At 44.0% G+C, this 27590-nt stretch overlaps 2 protein-coding genes and 1 long non-coding RNA gene across 7 annotated transcripts in view; all 3 read left to right on the plus strand.

Annotated features, from left to right (window-relative positions):
• Positions 1 to 1906: 1906 nt before the first annotated feature.
• aspg (asparaginase homolog (S. cerevisiae)) lies at positions 1907 to 15079 on the plus strand. 4 transcript variants are annotated; one of them, XM_047611086.1, is made up of 18 exons: positions 1907 to 2399; positions 3950 to 4073; positions 4417 to 4452; positions 6295 to 6406; positions 6604 to 6729; positions 6833 to 6916; positions 7335 to 7461; positions 7553 to 7665; positions 9179 to 9364; positions 9463 to 9576; positions 9661 to 9771; positions 9909 to 10004; positions 11106 to 11269; positions 12718 to 12804; positions 13332 to 13431; positions 13514 to 13579; positions 13679 to 13723; positions 14541 to 15079. In XM_047611086.1, exons 1-18 carry the CDS (start codon positions 2174 to 2176, stop codon positions 14574 to 14576), a joined length of 1953 nt encoding a protein of 650 aa, XP_047467042.1. In that variant the 5' UTR covers positions 1907 to 2173; the 3' UTR covers positions 14577 to 15079. The 4 variants fall into 4 exon arrangements, with proteins under 4 accessions (XP_047467042.1, XP_047467044.1, XP_047467045.1 ...); XM_047611090.1 differs by having other exon boundaries at positions 2255 to 3483; XM_047611088.1 differs by lacking the exon at positions 4417 to 4452 and having other exon boundaries at positions 1912 to 2399.
• Positions 15080 to 15850: 771 nt separating this feature from the next.
• LOC125023855 lies at positions 15851 to 16810 on the plus strand. The gene is made up of 2 exons (XR_007114670.1): positions 15851 to 16145; positions 16298 to 16810. It is a non-coding gene; the product is annotated as an uncharacterized LOC125023855 (long non-coding RNA).
• A 2550-nt stretch (positions 16811 to 19360) lies between these two features.
• kif26ab (kinesin family member 26Ab) overlaps positions 19361 to 27590 on the plus strand; it is a 63535-nt gene continuing 55305 nt past the window's right edge. The window contains exons 1-2 of one of the 2 annotated variants that reach the window (XM_047610975.1): positions 19361 to 19802; positions 21661 to 21879. In XM_047610975.1, the coding sequence (XP_047466931.1) occupies positions 19668 to 19802; positions 21661 to 21879 (354 nt within the window). In that variant the 5' untranslated portion in view covers positions 19361 to 19667. Of the gene's footprint in view, positions 19803 to 21221; positions 21436 to 21660; positions 21880 to 27590 lie in introns of those variants that run through there. The other variant, XM_047610976.1, reaches the window with a different exon arrangement.

Here is a 27590-nt window from a genome sequence, read left to right on the forward strand (position 1 = left end):
ACACTGTTAGCATTGGATTGTCCCACAACGTCTATGCAGTAGGTAGCAGTTTATAAAGCGATACAAAGTTTTGAGCTGCATACTTATCTAGAGATGCACAAAATGAAATAGCTGTAACTATAACTATATATGACCTTCTGTGCAACATGAATTTATATAAGCCTATGATCCTTCTTAAGTGCTGTAGGATACCAATTTAAGTGATGGGCCGCTTTATGTTTTGCAGCATTGCAAAAGGTAATATGAACTGAAGTGTATAAAACTTTTTTTTCCCATGGTTATAGCTATAGCTTTTGCATAGAAATAAAAAAAAACCCTGGGTGATGACAAGCTCCATTGGTATAAAAGTACTTCATATGTTTTGTACTTATTTTGATATCATGGTGCATTAGATGCATTACAATTTTCTGGGTGCAAAAGTTTTATCTTTACTGGAGTATTTTTTTTACTGTGGTATGCAGCCTGGATTCCTAATGTGTTACTTTAAGATATGTGCAATAAGCAGGTTTATTTTGCAAGAATCTACAAACCGAAACTCAGGTTATATTTATCCTGTGTCTTCCAGAAAATCATCAGCAAGTACAAAATTGAATAATGAGTACATGTGAGAGTGAGTCATCAAGCATTCAGGCAAATTAGTCATCACTTCCAAGGCACGAGGCCCCATTATTGATCTACTTACACTTAAATGATTATACATAATAATCTGTGTTTTGTTGACTGTTTGACAGACCGCTGTTGGGAATAAGTTTTGGCCATAACACTCACTGGGGAGACCTCTGTATGTCGGGTTGAAGAACTGCACGTCAGGAACTATTGTCGGCAGGACCGGAGCACCGCAGACTTAATATCACCCGCAAGCTGCTGGACATGTTCTACCAGACTTTTGTAGCTAGTAACCTCTTTTATGCTGCCGTGTGCTCGAAAGGCAGCACTAAGAAGAAGGGAGCCTCGCACCTGGACAAACTGATAACAGATACACAATGATGCCGGTTCTGTGGCAGGGGCAGAGCTGGAGTCCCTGACATGAGTGGCAGAGGAAAGGACCTTGAACAAACCCTGGTCCATTATGAACAATGTCCACCATCTTCTACACGACACCATAGTTGGGGCGGAGAAGCTTGTTAAGTGACAGGCTGCAGTCTCTGTCATGCTCCATGAACAGGATGAGGAGGTTGTTTGTCCATCAGGCCATAGGACTATACAATGACTCTCTGTGAGGAACCAACTAGACTATTATTATCATCACTATTATTATTATGTTATTATTATAGTCTATGTGATGAAAATACTGGACACAGAATTTCCCTCAGGATAAATAAAGTATCTATCTAATCTATATATCTAATCAATAATAATATTCAATAACATTTAATAATTTAAAAACTTTAATTGTCATTGCAGACACATTACAACAAAATTTTGTTTGCAGCAACCTCTAGTAACAACATGAGGACTGGTGTTATCATCATTGTTATTATTGTTATTATATGTTATTATTCTATTCTATGCGATGAAGCTACAAGACGCTGAATTTCCCTCGGGATAAATACAGTATCAATCGAATCTAATCAACTGTAACTAGCATTAGAGAATTTAAGAACAATACGGAACACAAGTTACAACACATTTTGTTTGACAGCAATCTCTAGTAACAGCTTGAGGTCAGGTGTTTATAAAGGCAATAACTTTAATCTACAATATACTACAGTGTTTCAGTCTGTTGCATACGAAATTTCAGAATATTATTCATTTGTTATTGCTGTTATCATAGCAAGTGAGACTTAAATGTATTTTTATCGACTCTGCACTGAGCCTCACAGTTAGTTTGCAGTGTTTTGCAACATGCCGATCAACCGTGCCTCTCTCGAGGCCCCGCCCGCGCCGCTGACGTCAGAGCAGACCCCGTCCACATGAGCGTTTCAAGGACAGAACAGAAGAGGGTCCGAGATGAGGAAGAGGAGTTGTACAGATTAGAATAAACGTGCAACTTTTTTTTTTTTTTAAGTGGTTCCGCCCTCAGTTTATGCATCACATGGTTATGTTGGCCGCTACTTTTTCTTATAAAAGACCTCAGAATCCGCCTTGAAAGTCAGGGCACAACTTTGTTGTGATCATACACAACAAGCGCGTGTTTTTAAAGAGGCAGCAGCGGCGCTACTTTCAAGTCATCATGGCGGATTCAAGAACCAGAAACGTGACATCCCTCACCAGGGCTTTGTCACAGCCAAAGAGTGACACGACGGACGGGGCAGACGCTTGCTCTCATCGGATGCATCTATGCCGAAGGAGAAAGGTGTCGAGCTGCGTCCTCAACGAGCCTTCGCCGTGCGTCACGGAGACGCGAGTCCTGGTCATCAACACCGGAGGAACCATCGGGATGACAGAGTCGCCTGAGGGTAGCTATGGCTAACGGGACTCACTGTTACGTTTCTGGTCTACTGAGATCAGCGTGGTATTTAGCAGGCACTGGAGTCCGGTTTACCGTTAGCAGGTTGTTGGCTCGTGTCAGTGTGCGCGTGACGCCTGGAGCAAATCCTGCGTGACAGCAATCGGCACATGCATCCTAAAATAGTCCCACACATTAGTTTACCCACTCTGCTGAGGCTTTGTGATGAGAAGAGTTGAGCAATATGAAGCTACCTCGGTGCAAACTTTCTGAATCCATATGTAAAATGAACCAATCTTTTCAGCGATGGATAGATCCACCTTTATTTAGCCTAATAATAATAATAAGTTGGATCAGTGTGATAAGTAAGTCGTTTCCTCCACCTGCACAAGAGACAGCCTAGTAAACTAAATGGAAGCTTGTAAATCTTTAATGAGAACAATGACAAATGTGCTAAAAAGGAAAAAAAAAAGAAGAGACAGAGAAGAAAAAAGAAAAGCAAAAGAGAGAGAAGAAAAAAGAGAAACGAAAAAAGAAAAAAGAAGACAGAATAAGAAAAAGGAAGAACAATTAGAAAAAGAAAAGAGTAATGGTGCTACTGTACCTTACTGTACCCTCTCCCCACCCCAACCCCCCATCACACAGTTGGATCACAACCTTTGATTCTTGCAATGAATAACCACATGTTGACATGAGGTATTGGGCAAGATCTGGTGCGTCTATAGCCATGCCACATAATATACAAAGTTCCTGCTGGGTTCAGACCTGACTGAATCAAAACTCCTCCAAAGCAGCTTGTCCCTGTCTGTGTTTTTTTATTGTTTTATAGGAAGAGCTTTACTAAGCCAGCACAGTAACCCGTTTTATGTTACAGTAGCCTTGTTCAGATATGAAATATCTGAAATATGATATTAAATGGTTTAAGATGACAATGCCTTAATGAGAATATAAAGGGTCTCTATCCTGAACATGTGCATATGTTTCGGTGTGTGTGCGATCTGTCTAATTTGTTATGTTTAAAGATCGCCATTGGAACTGAGCTATTATGGGAATCGCTTGCCCTCCATGACTCTACATGACTCTACTTTGGACTCGTATGTGTTTTTACGTAGCATTATTTGGGTTATGATTGTGTGGCCATAATAATTTTAAAAGTGCATCTACACATTTTGTGCTCACGATAATCCCACACATGGCATGGAATGATTAACTCGGTATATATAAGAATATACCTAGATGCATTATCTGATGTGTTTATGCAACATTATTATGGGTTATGACTGTGAGGCAATAATAATTTTACAAGTGCGTCTATACATTTTATCCTCATGATGTTCACAGACTTGGCATGAAGTGGCATGGAATGATTAACTCGATTAACTAGATGCATGGTCAGCAACTGTAACAATGTAATTTCTTACATTTACCACTAGGGTTCAGTATGAGACTAATATTGTGCCAATGGTCGGTCAGCTCTTCTACTGAGTATCAGTAATCCTGCAGAAGTAAGCTATGAAATATAATAAACCTTCTCTGTTTCTGTTTTTTTCTGACCCACAGGTCTTGCCCCAGAGCCCCATGCCTTTGTGAAGAGCCTGCGTAAACTGGCCATGTTCCATGACGAGGAGTATGCTAAGCAGACCGAAATCGCTCAGCACTATGGATCTAACACCCTGGTCCTGCCGTAAGTGCACCAAAAACTCTACTTGACTCAGTCAGCTCATATATAAAACTTTATTTTACATATTTCTGCTCTTAACCCCGTTTTATGGAATAAACTCTTTGTGTTTTGCCAATATCTTTAAGTCTTTATTTTGTATTTATTTAAGGACTGCCTTTTAGTTACTGGATAGAAATTCTTCTGATCTCATACACAATTAAATGTTTGTATCAGCAGTGTTTGCTAGATTCGAGCACGGCCGATCTTAAAATCATAAATCTTCATCCAGGGCAAGATACGGTGTCATATCAGAAAAAGCAGACGTCGAATAAAAACAGATCGTTTTCCTCCTTTGTCGCTTTAACAGGAAGCCAGCTTCCCATTCTGACCTGCTGTATCACGGGTGCGGTAGTACTGGTAGCATTGTGTGCGCCTTTGCTGTGCTTGCGAGTGGTTTGACGTCGGTGCTGTCCTTAAGACCAGGTGCTTGCCAGACAGGAAACACATGTCGATATTTTCCTTCGGGCCAGTTGGAGAACATATTTTTGCATCTCTGATCTCTCTCCATTTGTTTAATGTGAACAACAATCTATCTGATTTAATAACTAACCCACTCATGCAGCATTTCTTAGACTTTTAGATTCTAAAAGCTGTACTAATGTATGTGGAGTAAGAATTGTCCAGGCTCATTAACAATCTCTTTATCCGTACTTACCTCCTCACTCTGTTGTGTTGACTGCTGCTGTAAAATTGGGCTGTACGGTGACGTTAAGACATTCATGCACCTAACAGTAGTGAGTTGAGGGTGTTTCATGATCTCTTTCCGAGACACAAGAGCTTCCTGATACACCACTACCTGCGTCATAAACATTTTACACCATTCTGTTGGTTTTAACTACTGTCTCAGTATTTGATTTTTGCGCAGTATGAACTGAATAAAGCTCACGTGCATGTTTAACAGCTATACTGTTGTTCATGTGCCTAGCATTACCTAGCATATGCCAAATACTTACTTCTGTGGAGGGAATTAGTTTATTGATTTATTGAAAAGCTTTCTTCACGTGATGTTGAGCGGCAACGCCACAAGGCTGGTTGCTCCCCACCTCCAATCTACTTCTCTCATACACACACACACACACACATACACACACTCATGCACTGATTATTCTTAAGCTATGAGGCATCTTAGCATGGGTATGCTAATGTGGAGCTTTGCTACACCTTCGGGTACACTGCCAGATAGATGAATAATTGGCGATTTGAATAGTGTTTACTTGCGGCACTTTGCCTTCAAGATTATCAACAACATATGTTCTGAGGTCGTGTGTAGACTTAAGGCTAATTAGAAGACTGTCTGTAGGACCCCTGGTTAGATGGACCACTCTCTCTCCTCTTCCACCCGCTGTTCCATTCAGCTCCTATCTCCGTGTCATAAGGCTGCCCTATGATAATGTTGGGGGAGGGGGTTAGTCCCTCTCTGTTTCTTTAAAAGGGAGATTAAAAAGAAAATCTTTCCATGGCTGTTCACTCGGTCACGCCGCCTTACGCAGGGTGTCGCAGGTGGGGCTGTGGGCCGCCTGAGTTAAACTCTACTTAGAGGCAACATAAATATGCATACAGGCAAAACTCCCTCCCTATTATTTGCTGTCAAAATAAAAACAACACAGGCTTTTGGCCTAACCTAGAATGAGTCACCAGACAACCCTCAAGACATACATCCCCACATTATGTCGTTCAGAATTGCCTGGCTTAGCAGTCCACTGTAGTCTAGCTCAGCCTCAGAACAGAGGAGCTTTATTTTGTTAAACGAAAATGCCTCATTTCCAAAGTGCGTCCCTCTAACCGTATGACTGCACCCCTCCCTTTTACACTTACTAAATTCTTTGTGTGTGTGAAACAGGTTTTGGCACCCTGCTGCTGAGACAGAAGGCCTAGCTAAATAGACTGTGTCTCACTTCACGAAGTCAGCGCATTTAGCCGTCCCCTCTTTTTCCATAAAATCAGCTCTCCACTCGAATCGGAGCCGGATCTGACTTTGTTAGATGTGCACAATGAACAGGAAAAAAAAAACTTTTTGTCACAGTGAAGATCAAAAGCATTTGTTAAACTATTCTCTGTTTTGTAGTGATTGTCTGCACTTGCTGTGGCTGAAAGCACTGATTTATCATGGATTGGTTTTTCTGTTTATTTTGTGGTAAATATGATTGAATTGAATCTATAGATAAACACTTTTCTTACCTCCCAGGCTCTCTAAGGAAAAAAAGAGGGTAGTCTACACTATCTTGGAGTATGACCCTTTGCTGGACTCTTCTAACATGACCCCAGATGACTGGGACAAAATTGGGAAGGACATTAAGGTACTTGCTGGTGTATTTAAATGTTAGATTTTAACATCCATATAAACACCAAATCATTTCTGCCTTTAAACGGTAGACACTTAATCTTAATATTCCTCAATAAGTACTGCGCGTAATATTTTAAGAAGAATTATTCTGTGTGCGTGTTACCATTTAAATGGAGAACCCCACTATTCTTCTTATTCGTCCGATAACAGGAACAGTATGAAACCTACGACGGCTTTGTGGTCCTTCATGGCACAGACACTATGGCCTACACGGCCTCTGCCTTGTCCTTCATGTGTGAGCACTTGGGCAAACCAGTCATTCTCACCGGCTCCCAGGTAAGGGCTGCTGTCCTCAGGACGCCAACCAACAAGTGCAAGAACAGCGTCTGCACAGTCTGTGTGATGATGATGATGATGATGAGGCACTCTCTGTCCTCAGGTGCCCATCTATGAGCTCAGGAACGACGGCAGAGACAACCTGCTGGGCGCGCTGCTAATTTCTGGCCAGTATGTCATCCCCGAGGTGAGGAAAAGCAGGCGAAGTCCAAGTTCTACTTGTCTACATGTAACCTACATATATGATATTGTGTTGTCTGTTAGTTATGCCTAATTAATTAGCTTCAAGTGAGGTGCGCTAGGAGTGGCTGTATCACTGAATCACTGACATGTGAGATGCCGATCTCCTAGCTTTTGTTATGTTAGTGAATGGAATATCTAAATGAACTGCTGTGCTCAACATGTCAACAAGAGATGTGTGAGTGCTTGCAAAGATGACAAATGCTCACTTGAGCGACTTCTAAGTGACTTCTCTTAACTGGAACGCGAATAACAACTGTTGTGTCTGTTTGGCTTCGCTCCACTGAAGGCAAGCACTAGGAGCACACTGATTTTCATCAACGGCCATTTTGTAATTTGCCCTTGTGTGTTTTCTCCCTGTTCAGGTTTGCCTGTATTTCTACAACAAACTCTACAGAGGTAATCGCACAACCAAGGTGGATGCCGGGAGTTTCAGCGCATTCTCCTCTCCTAACTTGGCTCCTCTGGCTACGGCTGAAATTGATATTACAGGTAAGGCAGACATTATATGCTGCTCTTCGTATACAGAATGCAAATCACTTTTTGGCCTTTAACGGAGGTGTTTTCTCTGTCTTTCTTCTAGTCAACTGGAACACAGTGTGGAGGCCAAGCACCACAGCAAAGTTTGAGGTCACCACTAAGGTGAACCGCAACGTGGGCCTGCTCAGGCTGTTCCCGGGAATCACCGCCTCTACCGTAAGTTTCTCTGTAGCATGGTTTTGTCAGATTCGCAGAATGTCCAGAGGATGCTTTTTTAATCCTTGGTGTTATGACACAGAATAATTGTAGGTACGCATCTTCTAATCAAATTCATTTTGAAATGCTGTATTTTGACTTGTGGTGGTAATGGGCTGGCAAGGCTTATGAAAAACACATCTTGGTTGCCACAAATCATGTGATCCGTAACAAACAATCCTAAAGTCATTGCCTAAAGTGTACAAAACAAAATAACAAAAATCGATAAGTTGATTGATCCTATTAAAAGAAACCAACCTGTGATGTGGAAAAGTACAAAATGGAACAATTAAAGATAAACCTCTCAGAGGTTCCTCTAGCTTATTTCAAAATAAATGTCCAATAATAAAGGTTTATAGGCTCATTGGTCTTTCATACTCTCATCTAATATGAAAATAAATATAGGTCACCATGTCAGATGGGTGGTGACGTCCTATTATTTAGCAAGGTAGTTGAGTTGCAAAAGGTTGTGTTGTCTGTTTTAAAATCACCGGAGGAAAAAGAAAAATAGCCTTGTTTTTATTGTTTATGCAAATGTACAAATGTGCTGAAAGGAGGCATGGTCCAAAACATTCTAGACAAAAAAAAAAACATTGTTTCCTATCATCGCCTTAAAATGTACTTAAAGCTTTATGTTCTTCAAAGGTAACGGACTGTTGTTTTGTTGAACCGCAATAAACTATAGTTAACTTTAATTTAATTGCGCTATTACCCCTCTTCTGTTACTTCCCCCGCTCATGTAAACTACCATCAAAGCTCAGGCTGGAGAAAGATGAGACGGACTTATGGGGCATGTCCAATCACCCTGTAAAGAGGGAGGAGTGGTGGCGGATACTGTAACGTTCAGCTGCACCTCCCCCTCCAGAGGCTGCTGGGAGAGTGACTTTACCGTCTCAATCTGCTCCCGCTGCCCAACTCTGCTATCAAGGCTTTCTTACGCCCTTTAACTGCCTTTATGAGGCGCCGCTTTGATTAGGCACCAGGCTCTCGTACGTCTGCGGTCTCTGCTGTATCGGAGCCTCATTGGTAATCTGCATCAGACCTTTCTTGTCAAACTGCTTATCACATCAAAAAATACTGACTGAACCTGGCACTTTTAATGCCGCCTTCTTCTCACATTTTATGGTAACTGCCGTGGAGTTGCCAAGTGACTTTATGCTTGCTAACACCTTCAGATTAATTGCTCTCCTTCCTGCCATTTCAGTCATCTGCCGTTCTAGTCATATTCCTTGGCTAATGATGTGGTTTAGGGCCTCCCGGTGCCAGGCAGCCAACCAGTGACTGAGATACTGGTTGCAGAGACAGCACCAGATGGGCTTTTAGGAGAGTGGATGGTCTCAGGCATTGGAGTGAGAGGGGCTGCAGGAAAATTAACATGGAATACTAATTTCTCAATTCGACTCTACGCCGTTGAGCAGCCAGTCACAAATTTGTGGTATTTATGATCTGAAGCTGCGCTCGCATCTGTGCGCAGGTGAAGGCTTTCCTGCAGAAGCCCATTGAGGGGGTGGTCCTGGAGACCTACGGCAGTGGCAACGCCCCCAATAACCGTCCCGATCTGCTGGCTGAGCTGAAGAAGGCCACCGACTCCGGCATCATCATCATCAACTGCACCCAGTGTCTGAAGGGAACGGTGTCTGCGTCCTACGCCACTGGGACGGTAGTTCACGTCAATCATGACCAAGCCCACTGTGTGTTTAATTCTGCTCAGTTTAGAGGGTCATTCAAAGTCACTTCCTGTTCCCCTGTTCTTTCTAGGTGTTGATGCAGGCAGGTCTGATAGCTGGAGGTGACATGACTCCAGAGGCCTCTCTGTCAAAACTGTCCTACGTGTTGTCCAAGAAAGAACTCAGTTTAGATGATAAGAAAAAGGTTTGGGGCTTTGTCGACACGTGATGACGGCAGCAGTGAAAATGAGAACGCACATGCACTAACTTGCTTTGTGACACTGTCCAGATGATGGCTCGGAACCTTCGAGGTGAAATGACTGAAGGACCCAAGCCGTGTCTAACCGACAGCCTCTTCATTCAGGTCATTGCCAAGTGTTTGAGCATCAGCTGTAAGGAGGTGAGGGCGACAGTGGCCACCCTTACTAACAATCACATCATTGACCTACTAACAAAACACTTTGATTCCATATTCGGTCATGTCCCACTCGGAGGAATTACATTTTTCTGATCTTTTTAAACCTGCCGCCTCCAAAGGAGCTGGAAGCCATTCGTGAAGCCCTGACTCCCCCGCTGGCATGCGCCGCTGCTAAGATCGGAGACCTGGAGGCCTTAAAGGCCCTCAAAGACACGGTAAACAATCCTCTACCACACACGTGCACGACCAATAATAATAAAAAAAAGTTTCTGATTGTTTGTCAAAATGCAGTGTTTTTTTCTTTTTTCTTTTTTAAACGTACGCTGAGATTATTACGGCTTGTTAGCCTGCATCAATCTTCCTAAACGCAACACGGCGCACGCTTTAAACACAGCTTAGCACAAAACATTTACACCGCAGATCAACGCTAACCCCTGACTTAAGTCGTGTTTGGTTTGGAGGGTTACTGCACCCAGGTTATCCTTTCACCTTGATGGATCCTCACCAAATCCCCAAGGTCTCTCTTCCCGTGTTAGGGAGGTATAGAGAACACACGGGCAAACGGCCAAACTAAACGTCTTCAGCTAGACTGGTAAGGCAGGCCTAGAGTTGTCCCGGCAGTCAGATGTACATGTTTGAATGTGGCTTGACTGTTATGCGGTTGCTCATTAGATTACTCAACAGTTTCAACAGACAAATGCAGGGTTTTATCCTACACATCGATTGCAGGATCCACTGCCACAGTAAATGTTTAGCGCAGTTTTCTGTTTAACAGTCATCTTTAACTTTTGTTCTGTGGGTGCTGCTTAACAGCAAAGGTTAAAGAAGTGGATTAAAGGAGTTAATATATGTACAGGAGCTGGTTTACGTCTGTGTTGCGTCAGTTATGCGCTGGTGTAAAACTTTGACTACCCCATTTAAACGTGTGGCATTTATTCATTATGTTATTTGCTTCATATTTTATGACACATCTAAGTACTTTTACGTTATTAAAAACATTTAGTTTGGCTGTGGAAACACTCCTCTCTTTTGAAATTGTTTTGAGCAGCCTAAAAGGCAGAACTACACACTTCAGTTTCTGCGGCACGGACGGGGGAATAAAGATGAAGAACGACAACAATGACGACTAACAAAACCAGTGTCTGTAAAATACTTAACAGGACAAAACACCGCATGTTCGACTTGATGTCCCTCTGATCTCTGAGGCATTGTTAATTTTGCTCTGTAATGAGTTTCAACAGGAAGAAAAAATAGCGTTTAACGTGACCGCCAGCACATACACACACAGTGATGTTTTTTTTTTTTCATTTTCACAGGGCGCCAACTTGTGTCTGGGTGACTACGATGGCCGTACACCGCTACACATTGCTGCCAGTGAGGACCACCTTCCTGTGGTGCAGTACCTTCTGAGTCTTGGAGCGTCAGTCTACGCCAAAGATCGTTATGGGTTCACTCCCCTTAAAAGTGCTGTGCAGTCCAGGTGAGACTAAAAGCCCTAAGAACTAAGTGCCGGCATGTTTGTTTTTATCTGGCTGTGGAAGTTTTATTGCCCTTCATGAAGCTGCGTTTCAAATCCCTCTCTGGGCAACCGGCAACCTTTTGTTGTTCCCCTCAGGCATCCGAGTGGTTTCCTGAAAAAAGTGTTGTTAATAGCAGCTGTAGAGGGAACTTCATCAAATGAGCTGCTGCAAGGTAGAGAATCTGGTTAAATGACACACGAAGGGAGCGGCGGCTGTCGGAGAGAGACGGGGGGTTGGAAACCAGGGGAGAGACTTGTAATAGAGTTTAGAGGCCGTGGTAATAATTATAAACTAATTAGGTTAATTTTCATCTGACAGTTTAGCAAATGTTTATTTTTACCACGGCTGTTTTTTTTGTTTTTTTTTTAATTTCTTATAATTTATTGGCTCTGAATGCCTTTTGGGGAACGACGGCCTCTCTTAATATTTCTGATGGTTGAGCCTCAGGGTGGAAAACAGTGAGCGCGTGCCAGAGCCAAGTGACTGTTGTCCCATTTCGACGGTTGGCAGTGCAAGTGTGGGCTTGTTTCGTTTGTGGCAGCAGAGGGAGGCACCGGGGCCCAAACACCTGTCGTCGTTTCACTCGCCTACAGCAGCGCTGTGCGGCCCGGCTAGCCAGGGCTTATCTTTTAATAGAGTCAAGGAAATGACACCAGCAGATTGAAGCAGAGGTTTGAGTTGCTGTCGGGACGTCTGATGCACGATGCCACCGACATTTCACGCTGCGCCGCGTCCTGATGGCCATATAAGGAGAGGCAGAGAGCGCAGAGGAAGAGAGGTTATAGAACAAATGTGGGGAGTGTCCTCTGAACCAGTCTTACCTGCTCACTCCCAGTTTCACACAGAGATACTGGTTTCTAAAAACTCCGAAGGAAGCCTTTTGTGTCCTATTTAATTGTTTCTTTAGGTGTAGCTGTGCGTACCCGCAAACACTTACGTCTCAAATTTAATCCACGCTGACAAATTTAGCCTATTGCACAGTTACGCCGTTTTGGTCTGCGGGAGCAATTTCTGCCGTTTTAGTTTGCTGCTTTGTCCTGTGACCGTCACAACAGGTGACTCGCGCACAGGCGGTTTATTGCGGGGGATAAGGAACTTGTTCTTACTTGCCAAACGATGGCTACAGCCAGAGTGAGTCACTCGGCGATTGGCAAAATTGAGAAGTGGAAAATCAATATCCGAATATATGTGAATGAATGAATATATATGAATGAAAAAGTTTAAATAAATGAACTTTGAAGCTGTCATTAAACGGCCTGTACGTTTAATTATTTTTGTTTATTTTATGAAGTGATGATTTCAGTTTCGTCTGACTTTAACCGACACACTAATGGTAATTGTATATTAAATATATATATATATATATATTTTTTTTTAAATGAAACAATTTCTTTGTGTGGCATCTCAGGAAGAAGGAAGTTGTGAAGCTTCTGAGAAAGACTGGGGCCCACTTCTCCAGGGACGAGCTGGTGGAAGTAGGAACCGAACTGTGCAGGTGAGATAAACGACGGGACGGGGAAAAAAAAAAGAAAAAAGAAAAAGAAAGACGGTAGTCTTTAAACGATGCGTGTAATGTCACAAGTTTCTCGGCTGCTCAGCCGTGCACGGTGACCATCCTACATAGTTGACACAGGTACAACCAGTCGTCCCGCTGTTACTCAAACTGCAGGAATGCTCCCTGGCAGCATAGCTCTGGATCCATTCTCTGGTGTCGGAAAGTGCACGACGCACTGGATGGCCCCCGTCGTTCGCCTACCCGAGACACAGGTTTTGTCAAGACAGTTCCAATTTTACGGTTTCAGGAACACACCCTGCGTAAGGTGCGATAAACATGGCTTGTGTTGAGATAAAACACAAACAGCGGTGGATCACGAAGCCCAGTATTATTGATTTCTTCCTGTTAAATCTCTGATAAATCTCTTTGCATAACCTGCACTTCGCCCTAGTGTCTGTTTGATCAATACCAAATTTTTGGAAGGGTTTTACTGCCATGCAGTAACACTGTTTGTTTGTGTGCCTCAGCCTGGCAGCCGCTGGGGACGTGGAGGGCCTGGAAGTCTGGAGCCTCGCCGGGGCAGACATGAATAAACCAGGCTATGATGGAAATACTGCAATTCAAGTGGTAGGTCCTCAGGAGACGTGCCACGCTTTAATAACGCTGCTCAGTTCCCAAAATAAAAGGTCTCATTCTTCACCTGTCGCAGGCCCAGGCTAACGGCCAAACGGATGCGGTGACCCTTTTAACCAAGCTCCTGAACAGTACACAAACGGTAAACACTTGTTTTTATTTTCCGCCAGAAGCTTTAAGCTCACATTCAAGTGAAAGTCTCTGTCTAAAGCCGGTCCCCTCAATTGTTTGTCTCGCTCAGTATCCGCCAGTTTTCGGCGAATTTGATGGCGACGGTGACGATTGGGTAAACGAGACACGGTGCATGTTGTTTTTCACGTTTAACATACTTCGGACGAGATTAGCATGGTTGCTTTGGCTCCCCCATCTCCTCATGTACATTTCAGTCAGCTCCTCATCCATCCGTCCATTCACGTCATGAGTGTACGATTACATTTGGACTGGCCACCCGGTCTCAAACATGTAGGCAAACATGCGTATTCACATTGAATACAATTTGGCCAGAGTTTAGAGGAAACTCACAGGTTAAAAGAGATTCTCAAAGAGGTCGAGTGGTTATTATCAATTGACAAAGTGAGATTAAAGCAGAAAACATAATGGTAAAAAAAAAAAATTTAAGAAAACTGATAAGGAGAACGTTTGATTGTAATTTAATCCCTTACATGTTTACTCAAGCACAAATGCACATTATTCTCCAGCTTGTTTGAATTGTCTGCTTTGCTTCTGTTCGTTCCATTAAAAACACATGTGAGCGTTTGATTGCAATTAAGCATTGGTGAGTTCTTACAGGCAGGTTTCATAGAATAACATGCACCAATGAATAACTAATCGGTCAATCAACAGAACTATGAACAGACTGATAGAACAGACATGCCCGCTTTGAGTGGTGACAGTTGCATTGGGGTTTAAGCTGAGCATATCTCAGGACCAGTTTTTTCTGCAAAACCTGAATCAGATAAAATCTGGTCACCTTCTGCTGCCCGCGAGCGCCTGAGCTCCACTAAGTGTTTGTAACAGTGCTCGTGTGTGAGGAGCAACGCGTGCTGCAGCACCCGCCGCGCCGCCATGTTAACCCGTGTCCCTTTTTTTTGTCTCGGTGGCAGAGCGACGGAGTGATCGAGTTCGCCCCGATGATGTGAGCTCGACCGACGGGATCCGTCCTCTTCTTTCCTGCCAAGCCAACCTCGTAGCACTGTACTCTCTTTAAATATCTGCACGAGCATTTTTTTTTCTTAAAGCCACCTAACATCCAGTTTTCCCATCCAATTCTATTAATAGCACAGCAAACTGTATAACCTCTGCTTTGATTGTATGATGCTCAAAATATGACAGACGTATGTATATGTTTGATTATTATACACTAGTCTGTGTTTGAGGAAACGTGTCACTGTACTGAATGTTTTAATCAGATGCCCTCATTGGTGTATTACTGTTGTTGTTGCCTAATCAGCAAATTTATGGTGAACTTTGTTTTAAAAAAAAAGTTAAATGACTAAATGTCACTACTTTATAAAGTAGTATTTTCTTCTTCCTTTCTATGGCAGTATGTTGATGATGTCTGGAAGTACAGGGTACATTTAGATGTTATTTTTGTGCTTATTTTTATAGCAAGAGTTGGAATTTGTAATGTGAACTTTAAAAACGGTTGTGTTTTTATAATGAGGGATGTCCACTTGAGTCAAAGTTAATGTCTTCCACCCTGAAGCACGGGTTTTCATTCCCCTCCGCACCGACAGGTCTAACAAAGAGAGACCCATCCAGCCTGTTTCTTGTGCCGACAGTCGAGCTGGAAGCGTCGCATATCTCTCACTTTGAAATGGAAAGGGGAAGTCCGGACTATTGTGTGAGCCCGATAAAGACCTCAAACTGCCACGGTTACTTTGTCCTCATGTGCATTTTGAATGTCTTAATCAAATGATGTTTCAGCCTTTGAGGAAGACTGTTTTTATGATTTCCTTTTCACGTGAGGGTTTTTTCTTGTAACTTCACTCTGTTGCTAGTGTTCACTCGTATCCAAACGACAAAACAAAACAAAAAAATGCATGAAGGTGTGTTTCTGATGTTAAAAGGAAATAAAACTTTTGTTGCAAAGAAATGTCTCCTGTGATTGCTGTGATGTTGCGTGAAACCTGCATGAAAGTGTTCATCCACTGCTCCTGCCCAAGGATTCTCACACTATTTATAATTTCGCCCACTTTTCTGTATGAATTAGTGCACATCTACCCAATAGTCTGAGGTCATTTCTATTAGCGTGCAGTGCTCCTTTGTATTCTATGTTCAAATGTGCTCTGAATAATAATTGGATTCACTGTGGCTGCAGTAGGCCTTTAGGAGAAATACTACATGAAACCCAAACATTAATCTTCTGTAACCGCGTTCTGTGTGAGCTCTTACTGTCTGACTGTCAGATAAATCAGAGTTTAATCACAAATAAGACGAAGTAAGGTGACATGAAAATTCCTTGTGTTGCAGTTTCTGGTATTTGCTATCTTTGTCTTGAGGGTGGCTGCCCAGTCGTGATCCAGGTTGCCGGTGGAACCCAGCTCATCCGGTTAGACCAGCATGAGCCTCATTCCTGCCTGAATGAGAGGCTTGTATCAACCAAGCCCCAAAACTATATAAAGAGCTTAAGACTCTGCAGTCACTCAGTCTGAGCCAGGATGACACCAAGAAACAGCACAGAAAGGGGACAAGTCACCTTCCTCCAGGTAAGCCCTCGGACGCAGAGCACTCTGACTGTTTGATTTCTTCGTGTGGATCAGGCTCCGGATCTGAAAACCCACAGCAGTGATTCGTTCTCTTGTGCCTTTACCCGACAGACCGTCTCAAGATTCTAACTGCGTTGTTTCTCTTCCACTAGCGGAATAAACCGTTTCGAGCACGGGCCTCATTCCGAAGAAGCGCCTAGTCTCTCTGATTAAGTGGTTCTCAACAGTTCAACAGTTCTTTAACAAAATTGTGAAATGTTTAGGACCACTTGACCAGTCAGACCAATGCTGCTACCTTTGGAAAACCTGCCTGTGTCTGAGAGGCTCTTTAGAAAGAAGAAACGTCCGAGAACGACCCTAAGTTTTGGCTCTTTTATGAACAACTGTGATTTTCTCTGCCTCCCTGCTTGGTTGATGTCTGCCTGTGTCTCCTTTTCTAATTGTGCCCCCTTGTGTTGCAATCATAACTGCAGTCCAGGAGCTGTGGGGGAGCTGTAAAAATCATCAGCATTCAGTAATTTCATTCTGCTGGCACACTTACAATTTTTTTAACAGCTCTGCTGCTGCGGTAACACTTCTTTTTTTTTTTTTTTTTTTTTTAATACTGTTGCTAGTATTCAGAGGTGCTGATTAAAACAAGTCAATAAAGAACCATTTGTCTCTGATGAGTATGTGTGTGGGGCGACGGACGGACCTTAGAGTCTGCACGGATGGTAGCTGTCCAAAGTACTGAAAACTGCCACGGTGGTAAATGTGGAAAACTCACTAAAATCTGCTATTTTCCCTTTAATCCACCAAACCAGGTAACATGTTACTGGTAAGGTAAGATTTATTTAAATGTAGATAAATACTTAAACGTGGATGATCTATTTGTGCTTTAAACGTGGTTTAAGGCAAATATTATTCTCTGTAACATCGATTTAAACACTTATTAGCCCAAATCTAAATGCTTTTAGACTTTAGTCAGTAAATGCCCTGATCAAATCCTAAACTTACAGGTCTACTCTCAGATCTTTTACTTTCTTGGCAAGCTTGAACCAAGGACTCACAACCTGCCAATCCAAATTTTATTTATTTTATTTTTTCTCCAAAGGAACAAGCTACTTTATATTGCATAAATGATTCATGAACGCACTGAGCACCATTTATTACCCCCTCTCCTTTTTTTTTTTTTTTTTTTTTTTTTTAGACAGCCCCCCTCTTCCTTTGATCCCCACCATGAGCCAAGAACTATCAATATTTGCTAAACGTTTCTCACAAAGCCTGTCCGTGGCACAGGCAGAAGCTGCAGAGGTCTCACGGGCAGGGGATAAGACACAGAGAGGCTTTAATGAGATGCCCAGAGCGATTTCCCTGTACGTGCGCAAGGGCAGCAGATGTAGCAGCACACGCGGTCCCAGGGGATCCCCGTCCTTGGAATTTCATCAGCGGACCAGAGAGACCCGAACCAGACCTCCTCCAGCGGGAAGAGCTGGCGGGGTGACGGACGTGGTAAATCATCTTTACTATGGATTGCAATTATCGCTCCACTGACAACGCACGCCTCCCCCTCGTCACGAAAAGCGTGTTGCATGCGCGCGTTAGGGGCGTGTGTACAAGCGGGAGTGATTAGTTGCGTGCGGATCAAAAAAATAATTTATTCATCCCGAGAATATTTGTTGTTTACCCCCCTCTGCTCAGCTGTCAGAGCATCATTTAGTTAGACGCTAAATCTCAATCATATGCGTCCTGTTGGAAAATAAAAACTTGTAAAAGTTTTTTTTCTGTTCCAGTGACCTTGCGACTTTTACCTTGTCAAACACAGATTCTCCCTCCACGAATTTAACATCAGAAAGCCTCTTTTGACGCGGAATAGCAAACGATTATAAGGATAATCCAACCTAAAATACGACTTCCCCCGGATTTTCCACAGTTTGTTACGTTAAAAACATACTACCACACCGAGAGCAGCTCGGCCTTCATCGGTGCGGAACCGCTGCTCAAAGTTTCCTCCACGTTTGAACGCGTTTCGCTCAAAAGTCTGAAGAAATTAAAGGGAACTATAATGATTAAATCTGGTTTATCTCTGTTTGGGCTCGCGTTAAGAAAGGCTATGCACCGTGAGGTTCCAAATATGCGATAACTCACCGTGCAGGTAGGGACAGGTGTGTTTGTGTTCAACGAAACACACTGCCCTGGTGCATTATGGGAAATGTATGATCAAGTCTTTTTTTCTGGATTCTGCCTGCTGCTTTGATTTAGCGTTTCTTCTTTTTCTTTCTATTTCTTTTTGTTCTGTTTTGCTTTAGTGGAAACTGGTTCAAAATCATGAATTAAAACTGAGCTGACAGAAGATTCCGTGGAGTCTCTCCAACTGTGTTTTTCCCCGTTTCAAAATGCTTGGTTAAATGTATTTAGGTCCTCTTAAATTCTGCTCGTTCAGCCTATGGTGTGCCCCTCTGAATCCCGTGGAAACCTCCCACCGGCCTCGTTCTTAATCTGTGGGATAGCGAGGCTCAGTCTGCTTGAAGAAGCGGATTCACCGAATATCGATCGGCAATAATGAGATCTTGCTGAATTTTCGACATCAGGTGCATTATTTAGCGGCAAAACAGCTTAAAAGTTACTCAGAGGTCATATAGGAGATTATTGCAGTGTTGGTCATTTCAAAACCAAATTTGACCGGTTTGAATTTGGTATAAACTGCAATAAAATATATTAAAATCAATAAAAATATGATCAGTTCCATAGTTCCAAATGATCGTCATTATCATTGAAGGAAATAAGAGATCAAGGGTCTCACATTTGATATTCTACAATTGCACTATAACCATATCTACAGTGCAACCTGGAGGAACATTATAAGAACATTATATAAGGCATAGAAATAACATATAAGCCATGATGAGGTCATTACTGTGTGCCACAAACGCACTGTAAGTCCCAACATGAATAATAGGAATATTACAGGGATCATGTCGTTAGGGGTTATGGCCAGGATTGTCATTGTGTTTTACACCCCTGTGCGGGGGATGACAACGACCCACCAGCAAATCGGGTGGGAGAGCAGGTCATCAGCGTCTGACAGGAAAAGAGGGAGAGGGAGAGAGAGAGAGGGGGAGAGGAGATGGCTGAGTGAGAGGGAGACAGGGTTGAGAAGGAGAGAGAGAGAGGGGGGGGGGGGGGATGCTGAGGATCAGAGCGCAGCAGATGCACAAGGTGCTCCTTCGCTCTCAGACCCGCGGCAGCACTCAGAGATCGGGCGCGAGCAGCCTCAGGATGTCTTAAAAAAGTATTTCAGTGGATATTAAGCCCTTTTTCAAAACGGATGGATTGCACTGCTTCCTTCCCCTCGGACTTCTGGAAATCTGAGAGGGTATTTTACGCACACTTGCGAGCGCTCAACGTGAACCACTGAATGTCCGGATTAACAAACCTTGTGGATCTTTTCAGGGAGCACGAGACACGTGAATTAGATGGATATGCGAATCAAATAGGTTTCCCGGAAGGCGGAATATTTTCTAGGCTACACTTGCAGCCCGCATGGCTTTGCCAAACTCACCAGGGTCTCCCGGAGCCGGGAAGCCCAACCCCAGCCTTATAGAGCTGGGGACAATCTTCGTCGACTCAGACATCATATTTGGGTTTACAAGTCACCTGCTGAAGAGAAAAACGAAGGTAAGCGCGTTCTAAAAGGAATGATCTCCAAAAAGGGTGCTCGAGGCATTGCTGGCATTGCATCTGAAATAAGTGAGAAACAGAGACGAGTCAGACAGATGATGCGCGTTTGAAGGCTCCCGTCCGTTATCTGTCAATTTCTGATCTTGATTTCAAACTCCACCTTTGTCTTATTAATCATTTCATCCAACATTTAGCAACAAATAAAAGTGAATTAACTTGGATTTTGTTTAAAAAACAAAACAAAAAACAACTATATTGCCAGAGTTAATGGCTACATTGACTCCTAGAGGCTTAACAGAAATGTTTATCTGGATATAGCCTATATGAAACATTATTATGTATTTAATTCTGTATTTCTTAACTATACCGTTCAGTATCTTGATCTAACCCCCCAGCCAACAATAAAAAATAAAGTGTGCACTAGTTTGACAACCTTTTCAGTGAAACCAGTGAAATCGCGTCGAATTTGATCTGACTTGGAGGGCTGAAGCACCGCACTCTGCGGGGGTTTCCTAGACACGTCTTTTAAGCGCAGAAAAAGGGAGAAATCGCTTCAGATGTCGAGGGCAGAGACGCATGTGGCCACTGTCGCTTACATCACCCGCATGAAATATTCAAAGTTTACCAATTAAATATTTAACCTTTGGGAGCCCACCCCATCAGTTTGGGGGGCTGCTGTTCTTTATTTCTGACGGAGGATGGCGCCAGTGTAGCATCAACGAATCGTAGCCAAGGCGCCCTGGGAGGAGAGGCAACAGCCCTGACTCTGATCTCTGCTGAAATAAAAACCATAAAACGAAAACAGAATAAGTCAAAGAGCCCCTTCTGTTCTATCCATTAGTGTCTGGGATGAGAAAAAGGATGCAACATTATATCATGCATTTTTTTTTTTTTTTTTTTTTTTTTTGTGGGTGGATAATTTAATTTCCCCCGAAAGGAAGTTTTCCAGTAGAAGTATATTTTCCATGATCTCCAGGTGCATAGTTTCATACCATAAACCAACAAATACCCAGTTTGAATATGTACATTCAAGCTTTGTTTAAATCTGCATTATTTGCATTAATGTGCAGACAACACAAAACCCTAGAGCCACTGACAATTAACTAATGGTCAACATTCCCCTTCATGAAAAGTATGTAAAGAAAATTGAAGCATCATGTTGGTGCAACGAAGAGCAGAAGGAAAAGAAGAGAAAGCACGCCGTTAAATTAAACTAATAAGTTTTACCACAGATGCGATTCATAGCGGTCCATCATGATAAAAGCCCGGAACCCTCATGTGGTATCCCCACCCTGCGCAGAAAACTTTCTTTAGCCCTCCCATTCCAAGAGCGATACCGCCTCCTGCGCACCCGCGGAGTAGCCTCCTGTACCAAAACTCCTCCTCAACTTGTACACTTTAGAGAACGCACTCAATTGTTGCATTGGCTCAGCAGCTACAGGTCCAGAACGATGTGACAGATGACTGGTAACATTCAGTTAAGTCCTCGGTCTGGCCTATATGGGTCTGCCCAGTGGCAAACCTTGTTGAGTTTCACAGAGACGCTCTCCTGAAGGTGTAACCTTGATTTGGGATAATGAGCTCACTCTCAGCTTCTGATGGAGGGGACCCAAACAACCGCATGTTCACCGTAAGTGTCTCGCTGCGCATGGTTATGTTAAAGAAAAGGGATTTGCCTCCCTCCGTTTAGGTTACATGGTTTTTCATCTTTAACCTGCGCCTCTGCAGTGCACACTCGGACAGGTGCTTTGTATTCAAACGGGTTGTCAAGGGCACAAACAAACAGTTTCAGAACACCCGCGCGCATTTGCACCCGGGAAAGTTAAGCAAACTTTTCTTCTCTCGTTTCTTGGAGGTGGAGGGATGTCCGAGTGGAGAGTCTCCAGCGACCCCCAGGAAAAGGCTCCTCTCCGCGGACGAAGCGCGATGTAGCAGCCGACCCCCTCCTGAGGGCGCCGGGTCGGTTTCCATCTCCGAGTCGGAGGAGAAAGGAGGATTTTGCCAACAATGCCAGAAGAAAGTGTCAGAGCTCAAGAAGCAAGCTCTAGCGCTGGCTGACCAAAACTCACTGAAGGTCGGTGTTGTCCTTTGACTGTTTTTTGGTTTAATCTCCGTTTCCCATTCCAATGCTTTCAAGTGTGGATAATGTGGTCACCTCTCTGCTATATATCATAGAAAAACTCATTTCAAATGGTTAGCAAGTGACAAAGTTATAACTGCAACAGTAAACAGGACTATCAGTGGAAACTCTCAGTCCGATCTGTTCTAACATTCCTGCAGAGATGCTTGTGTCTCTCGGTTTCTCTTTCCTACCTGCACCTGCTCTTCGCACTGATACATGAACAATGAAATCACATCCATTTTGCGGTTTCTCATTGTACCAAGCCAGCTCTCACCATCCACTTGTAAGGTTGTTTATTGCTATACTTGACTTCAAATGCTGCCCTTGCATGTGAAAATGGAGGCTTTTGAGACTTTGAAAGTGGCCCATTGTTTGGCTAAACAATGCTTATCTTTTTATTTTGCTGCTGGGTGTGGGGGGCCGAGGGGGCCGAACGTGAGCGAGCCGCTCACGTTGGAGACTGAGGAGGAAGTTGAGTCCCAGTCGACCTTCGCAGCGCATTGAAAGTGTTCCTGTACGGCTGCTCCCACAATTCCCACCGCTGTTATATATATAGGCCCTGAGACGCTGTTGTTGCGGCGGGGCTGGGTTTGCCCTCTGGTCTTTTCTCCTTTGTTGTCCCATTTTAGAGGTGGGGGGAGTCTCACAGTCGGGTTGGATTACAACTCTTCAAGGTTCCCCCCAAATCCCACAGCAACCTGGTGTTCATACGGGAACAGGTATACAAGGGACAAGGGGGCACTTCTGTAGCACCTGGGTTCTCAGTTTGAGACATCTGTATGTGTGGTCTGATCTTTGTAGGTGGTTCAGAGTGTATCAGTTCTATATTCAGGTATCAGATAAGTCCACCCCGTAAACACATTGAGCCCTAACTGCAATTATCTGCCATGGGAACTGACCTCCCCTTTTTAGTGTAGGACCCTCCAGCAGTACTTTGCGGCCTTCACCAGGTGCTCTGTGTAGTAGAAAGAGACGCAGACTTCCCCTTTCCTCGCTCTTTTGTACTTGTTGATGGCTAAATTGGGCCTTAATTCCGGGGTGACAAACAGTGATGGCAGGGGCGCCGTTATTGTACCTGGGTCACGGTATGGGTTCTGTAGCTGGGGGATAATAAACCCATTGTCTTTGCAAGTTGGAGCGGCTCACCTGTTGGGCCTCATGGGATGGACGCGGTTACGGCCGATCGCTTCCAAATTACTTCCTCCGCGGAGAGAATAAAGTCAACGGGGTCATTCAGGTGGCCCGCTGGTGTGTGTGCAGGCCCACTACCTGCAAGAGTTTCGGGCCAGTGTTGTGTCTGCGGCTGTCATGGGAAAAAACGAGAACGGAGACTGTTTACCCGAGGTCGCACTTCCCCTCCCTCCCCATCCGCCGGCCGTCCCGTTTTTGTCAAGAGGAAGTCGGCTCGGTCCCCAGACATCCCTCTCCCTGCTGTAGACTTATTGTTTGGAATACAGTAGTAGTAGCGAGTAGATTAAAATTCAAGGAAGAGTGTTTGGGTAGAGTGAATGTGCTTTCAGACATGAAGCCTGCTGGAGGGAAAGTTGACTTTTCACACACACCGGAGCCTTCCAGACAGCTTTTGTGTTTTCCTGTTTGGGTCAAGAGGAACCTGCTGCTGTGCATGTCCCACGAGCAACTTGGTCAAGCCTTTCCCCTTCATGCCGTGCATGAGTGCGGTCGTTTGGTGTTTGGTAAGGGGCAATGCGATTAGTGAAGACGATAGAGGTGTTTTTGTGCACTGACCAGGGTCGGCATTAAAAAAAACTGTTTTAGATTTCAACATTTTTTCTTTACGAATCCACAACCGCTGGCCTCCGTTGGACAGCTATTTAAACAAAATCGCCCAGTTCATACACATGCTCCGCAATGCTTTTCCAATTATAACATCATACCGAAGGGCTCGACCCCAAATTAACTTTGCTGAAATTATGTCCTTGAGCTAGCGGACCAGCGTTTTAACTGCCACGACACATTTTATGTTAGTCAGATAGCAGATGATGAAAAAAAATATATTAAAAAAAAAAAAAAAACAGAGGGGAGAAACGCCCTCTGCCAAAAGGACATGCAGAGACCCTGAAAACTTCCAGACGTGATCTAATCAAGGGAATTCACCTACGTAATTTGCATAATTAAAACCTACAGTAATGAGCGACTTCAATGGCGAACAGCAGACAGTCTGGGTTCAGTAATTGTAGACTGTGCTTATTGTGGCTGGACACGGCGGCTAGGTGAGGTGCGACATGAAGGAAGACGAACACTTAAATCTTACCTTCAAAGAAGCCAATTAGTTTCTTAATTCTTTTATCAAGAGCATCAGTCAACAGTCAGCACAATCACATAGCTTGGCTTGGACCCAACGTCATCTTCCACTTGTTCTCTCGTTTGTGAACATTACTTAATATTTCGGTTCTGATGAGACGATGAGAGCGGGGAAGAGATATTTCTACCGGCGCCGCAAACCATCACGCGAAGAAGTCGACACGAAGAGTCCCACTGACAACGTTAAGTGATCAGGCTCGTACAAAGCCAGTAGCCTGGAGCTGTTGTGACCTGTAAAGATTATGGTTCCTCGCCCGTGGCCAGGCTGGGACGGATCAGTAACAGACGAAGCGAGAGATTGATGTCTTATTTTGAAAGGGCTAATTGTATTTGCTGATCCATGAGAGAGTTGACATTTGGAGAGAAAGGGAGCCAAAAATATTGGATTATGTTGATGGAGTGCGCGAGGAGGAGCTACAGGTAGCCTGGCCTCGTCGAAAGATAACAAGACGACTACTAGCACAGGTGAAGCTCACAAATTGACGTGTTATATCTTGTGCATTTAATCTGTCCAAAACTGAAAAGTGTAAAAGTGACGCTCCGGCAGGATTACAGGAGGTTAGGTGTCTGTCTCTTTCTCGATCAGGCGCAATCACTTGTGCAAAGCTTCCTGTTTCCTGCTGTTTCCAGGCTTTGTGCTAAGCTCAGTTTACCAGCTGTTGTCTGCAGCTGCATATTTAACTCACTGACATGACAGCGGTGTCGGTCTTAATCTCGGCAAGAAAGTAAACACAGCCCTCACGGTTAGACTGCAGCCAAGAAGAATATGCCGCGCTGCTAAAATCAAACATTGCAACACTGGAAATATGAGAAATATTTTCATTGTTGCATTGGGTTTTGATATTCTGACCGCGAGCCGACAATAAAGTCAGCACCGCTAGCGCTTTATTCCAGACTCAAGTTCATAAATACACAAGAGAAAAAAAATAAAAACTAGAAATCAGTTTATACGTAAACATTTCAGCTGGTGCACCCTCAGACCCTGAAGGTAAAGCGGGCACAGCTCAGAGTGAGATTTACAAGTACCATTATGATACCATTCCCAGATGCCTCCAGTCGTTGCATAAATTCAAACATTTTTTTTTTTAATGTCCTCTCTCCTCACTCAAAAGTATAGTATAAAAGCCGTACTGGACCTTGTGAGCTCTATTAATGCACTGACTGATTAACAGAGAATGTCCTGCAGGCCTGCACGAGGTCGGAGGACTTGAATTAAGTTGAGTTGCTGGAGGTCAGCTGCAGCCGGGCTTCACCTCTCTGATGACCTTTGCCCCGTGGAAACGGAGGCGCTGACCATTAACCAGGTCACTGCAGAGATCAGGTTATAATGAGCGGCCAAATCTGGTTAAATCTTTCCGATAGAGGCCGAGTGAACCTCCAGCTAATCATGAACGCCGCGCACTGCTGATGTATGCACAACGCGTCCGAGCCTATTATGGATGGTGTGTATGAGTGTGACCGCGAATGTGGCTGCACAAATTAATTTGTACCACGAGGCCTTTTGCCAGTTTTTTTTTTTTTTTTTCTCGTGTTGGATTCATAAATCATGGGAACAGTAATTCTCACAAATGACTCATTGGGATTCATGTTTGATCTGTTTCTGCTTTGTTCCTCTTCTGACCTTCAGTCCAGTCAGAGTTGGTTGTGAATGAGTGCAAGTGTTTCAAATCAGGTTTTGTTTTCTGGAGCTGCGGGGAAAGGAGCGGGGAGAGAGGAGTTTAATCAAGCCATACGTCAGCTAAAAGAAAATATTTCAGGGCCGAGTATTCATTGAAATTTTGTGCTTTTAGGTTGTTTGTTTTGTGTGTCGAAGCATTTGTGTGTATGTGCATGATTTTCCCACTGCTTTTCAGCCATTTTTAAACACACTCTGTGTCTCTTTTTCCACTCATGGATTTGTGTAACTGGGAGAAGTAGGACAGAGTGTTCTGTTGTTGTGGCCAAGGAGCCAGGAATATTGCGTTGTTGATAATAATACCGTGCACAGATCAGTGTGTGTTTACATGTGGGTAACAAGAGAAATAGAGTGAGTCCGGGAGCGATGTACGACATGTGGGCTGCGGGGCGGCAGTTCTACCTATGGTAGAACCTCTCCTTTGTTGACCGACCTCCGGCCTTTCTGTCAGTTCTATCAGCCTTTATGATGGGTTAGGGTTTCAGGGGGTCGGCCTACGCTTGAACAGGTGTGTGCCGCCAGGTTCGCTGCAGGAAGGCCCGGCGAGTCACTGGCAGGCGGATGGAAGGAGAAGAGACCGTGTGAGAAACCCGCTCCTGTTGTGAAACCTGACCCAACGCAGACTTAAAACAGAGCATGACCATATTATTCCATTCACCTCTAAGCACCTGAGCCCCCGGGTGCTCTCTGCGCTGTGTGTGTGTGTTGCGCGCCTGCTCAGTGGTGCGTGCGCTGCAGGGAGGAGGTGAGAGACGAGTCGGGAGAATGGAGGAGACGCCGGGGCTGAGCTGTGCTCCCTCTTCATCCCCGTGTGCAGCGTGACTTCTGCTTTATGGCATGTGGCTGTATTAAACTCCAGAGCAATAATCTGGTGTCAAGTGGTGCACAGGCCGTGGACATCAGTCATGGTGCTACTGTGCCGCACTGTGTATGTGATCCTCAACAGTGTGCAGTTGTTCGCTGCCACGTTACCCATTCATTCCCTTATAAGGACTGGGTAATCAGGGGGCTGCATGGCTTTATTTTTTTTTTTGGGTATGGACTCAAATGTGTTCAATAGACCAAAAAAAATAATATGAAAATCATTACTGTCATCAGTGTTAAAGTACCAATCCATACTTAGTGCTGGGTACAGTGTACCAATAGACTACCAATCTCTACCAATAGAGATGTAGTTAATTTTTGGTCCTGCAAAAATCATTGATCTCCTTTTTTTTTTTTTATCTCCTGTCTCCTTTATTTGTCCGCCTGTGCTTCATCTTCATCAGCAGCCCACGTCTTCGCAGCCCAGTGCAACCACAGCCATTTTAATTTAGTCAGTGGAACAACCCCGTCAGTTGTTAAGGGAGTGCAAGGAGTTTCTCATTCACTCTCCTGCTTCCAGATTTTCACAGCTGGCCCCGCTTTCAAAGCACTTTCACAGGCCACAAAACGTATTTTCTAACCTTCAGGCAACTGTGGAATGAAGGCCACATCTTCGCTGCGTCCGCTGCAGTTTCGTTTTACATCTTTAATTTGGCGAGCTGAAAGTGAATTGACCCCAATAGTTGCCGGCCAGTCCGCTACTTATCGCAGTCGCGAGGGCAAATTGCTGCGCGGCAGAGTGCAGGAAATGGGTTCAGCGTGTGCAGATTCGAGGGCCGATGGGTGTGGATGGAAACTGAGC

This window comes from Mugil cephalus, chromosome 17 (assembly GCF_022458985.1).
Source record: "Mugil cephalus isolate CIBA_MC_2020 chromosome 17, CIBA_Mcephalus_1.1, whole genome shotgun sequence".
NCBI lineage: Eukaryota > Metazoa > Chordata > Actinopteri > Mugiliformes > Mugilidae > Mugil > Mugil cephalus.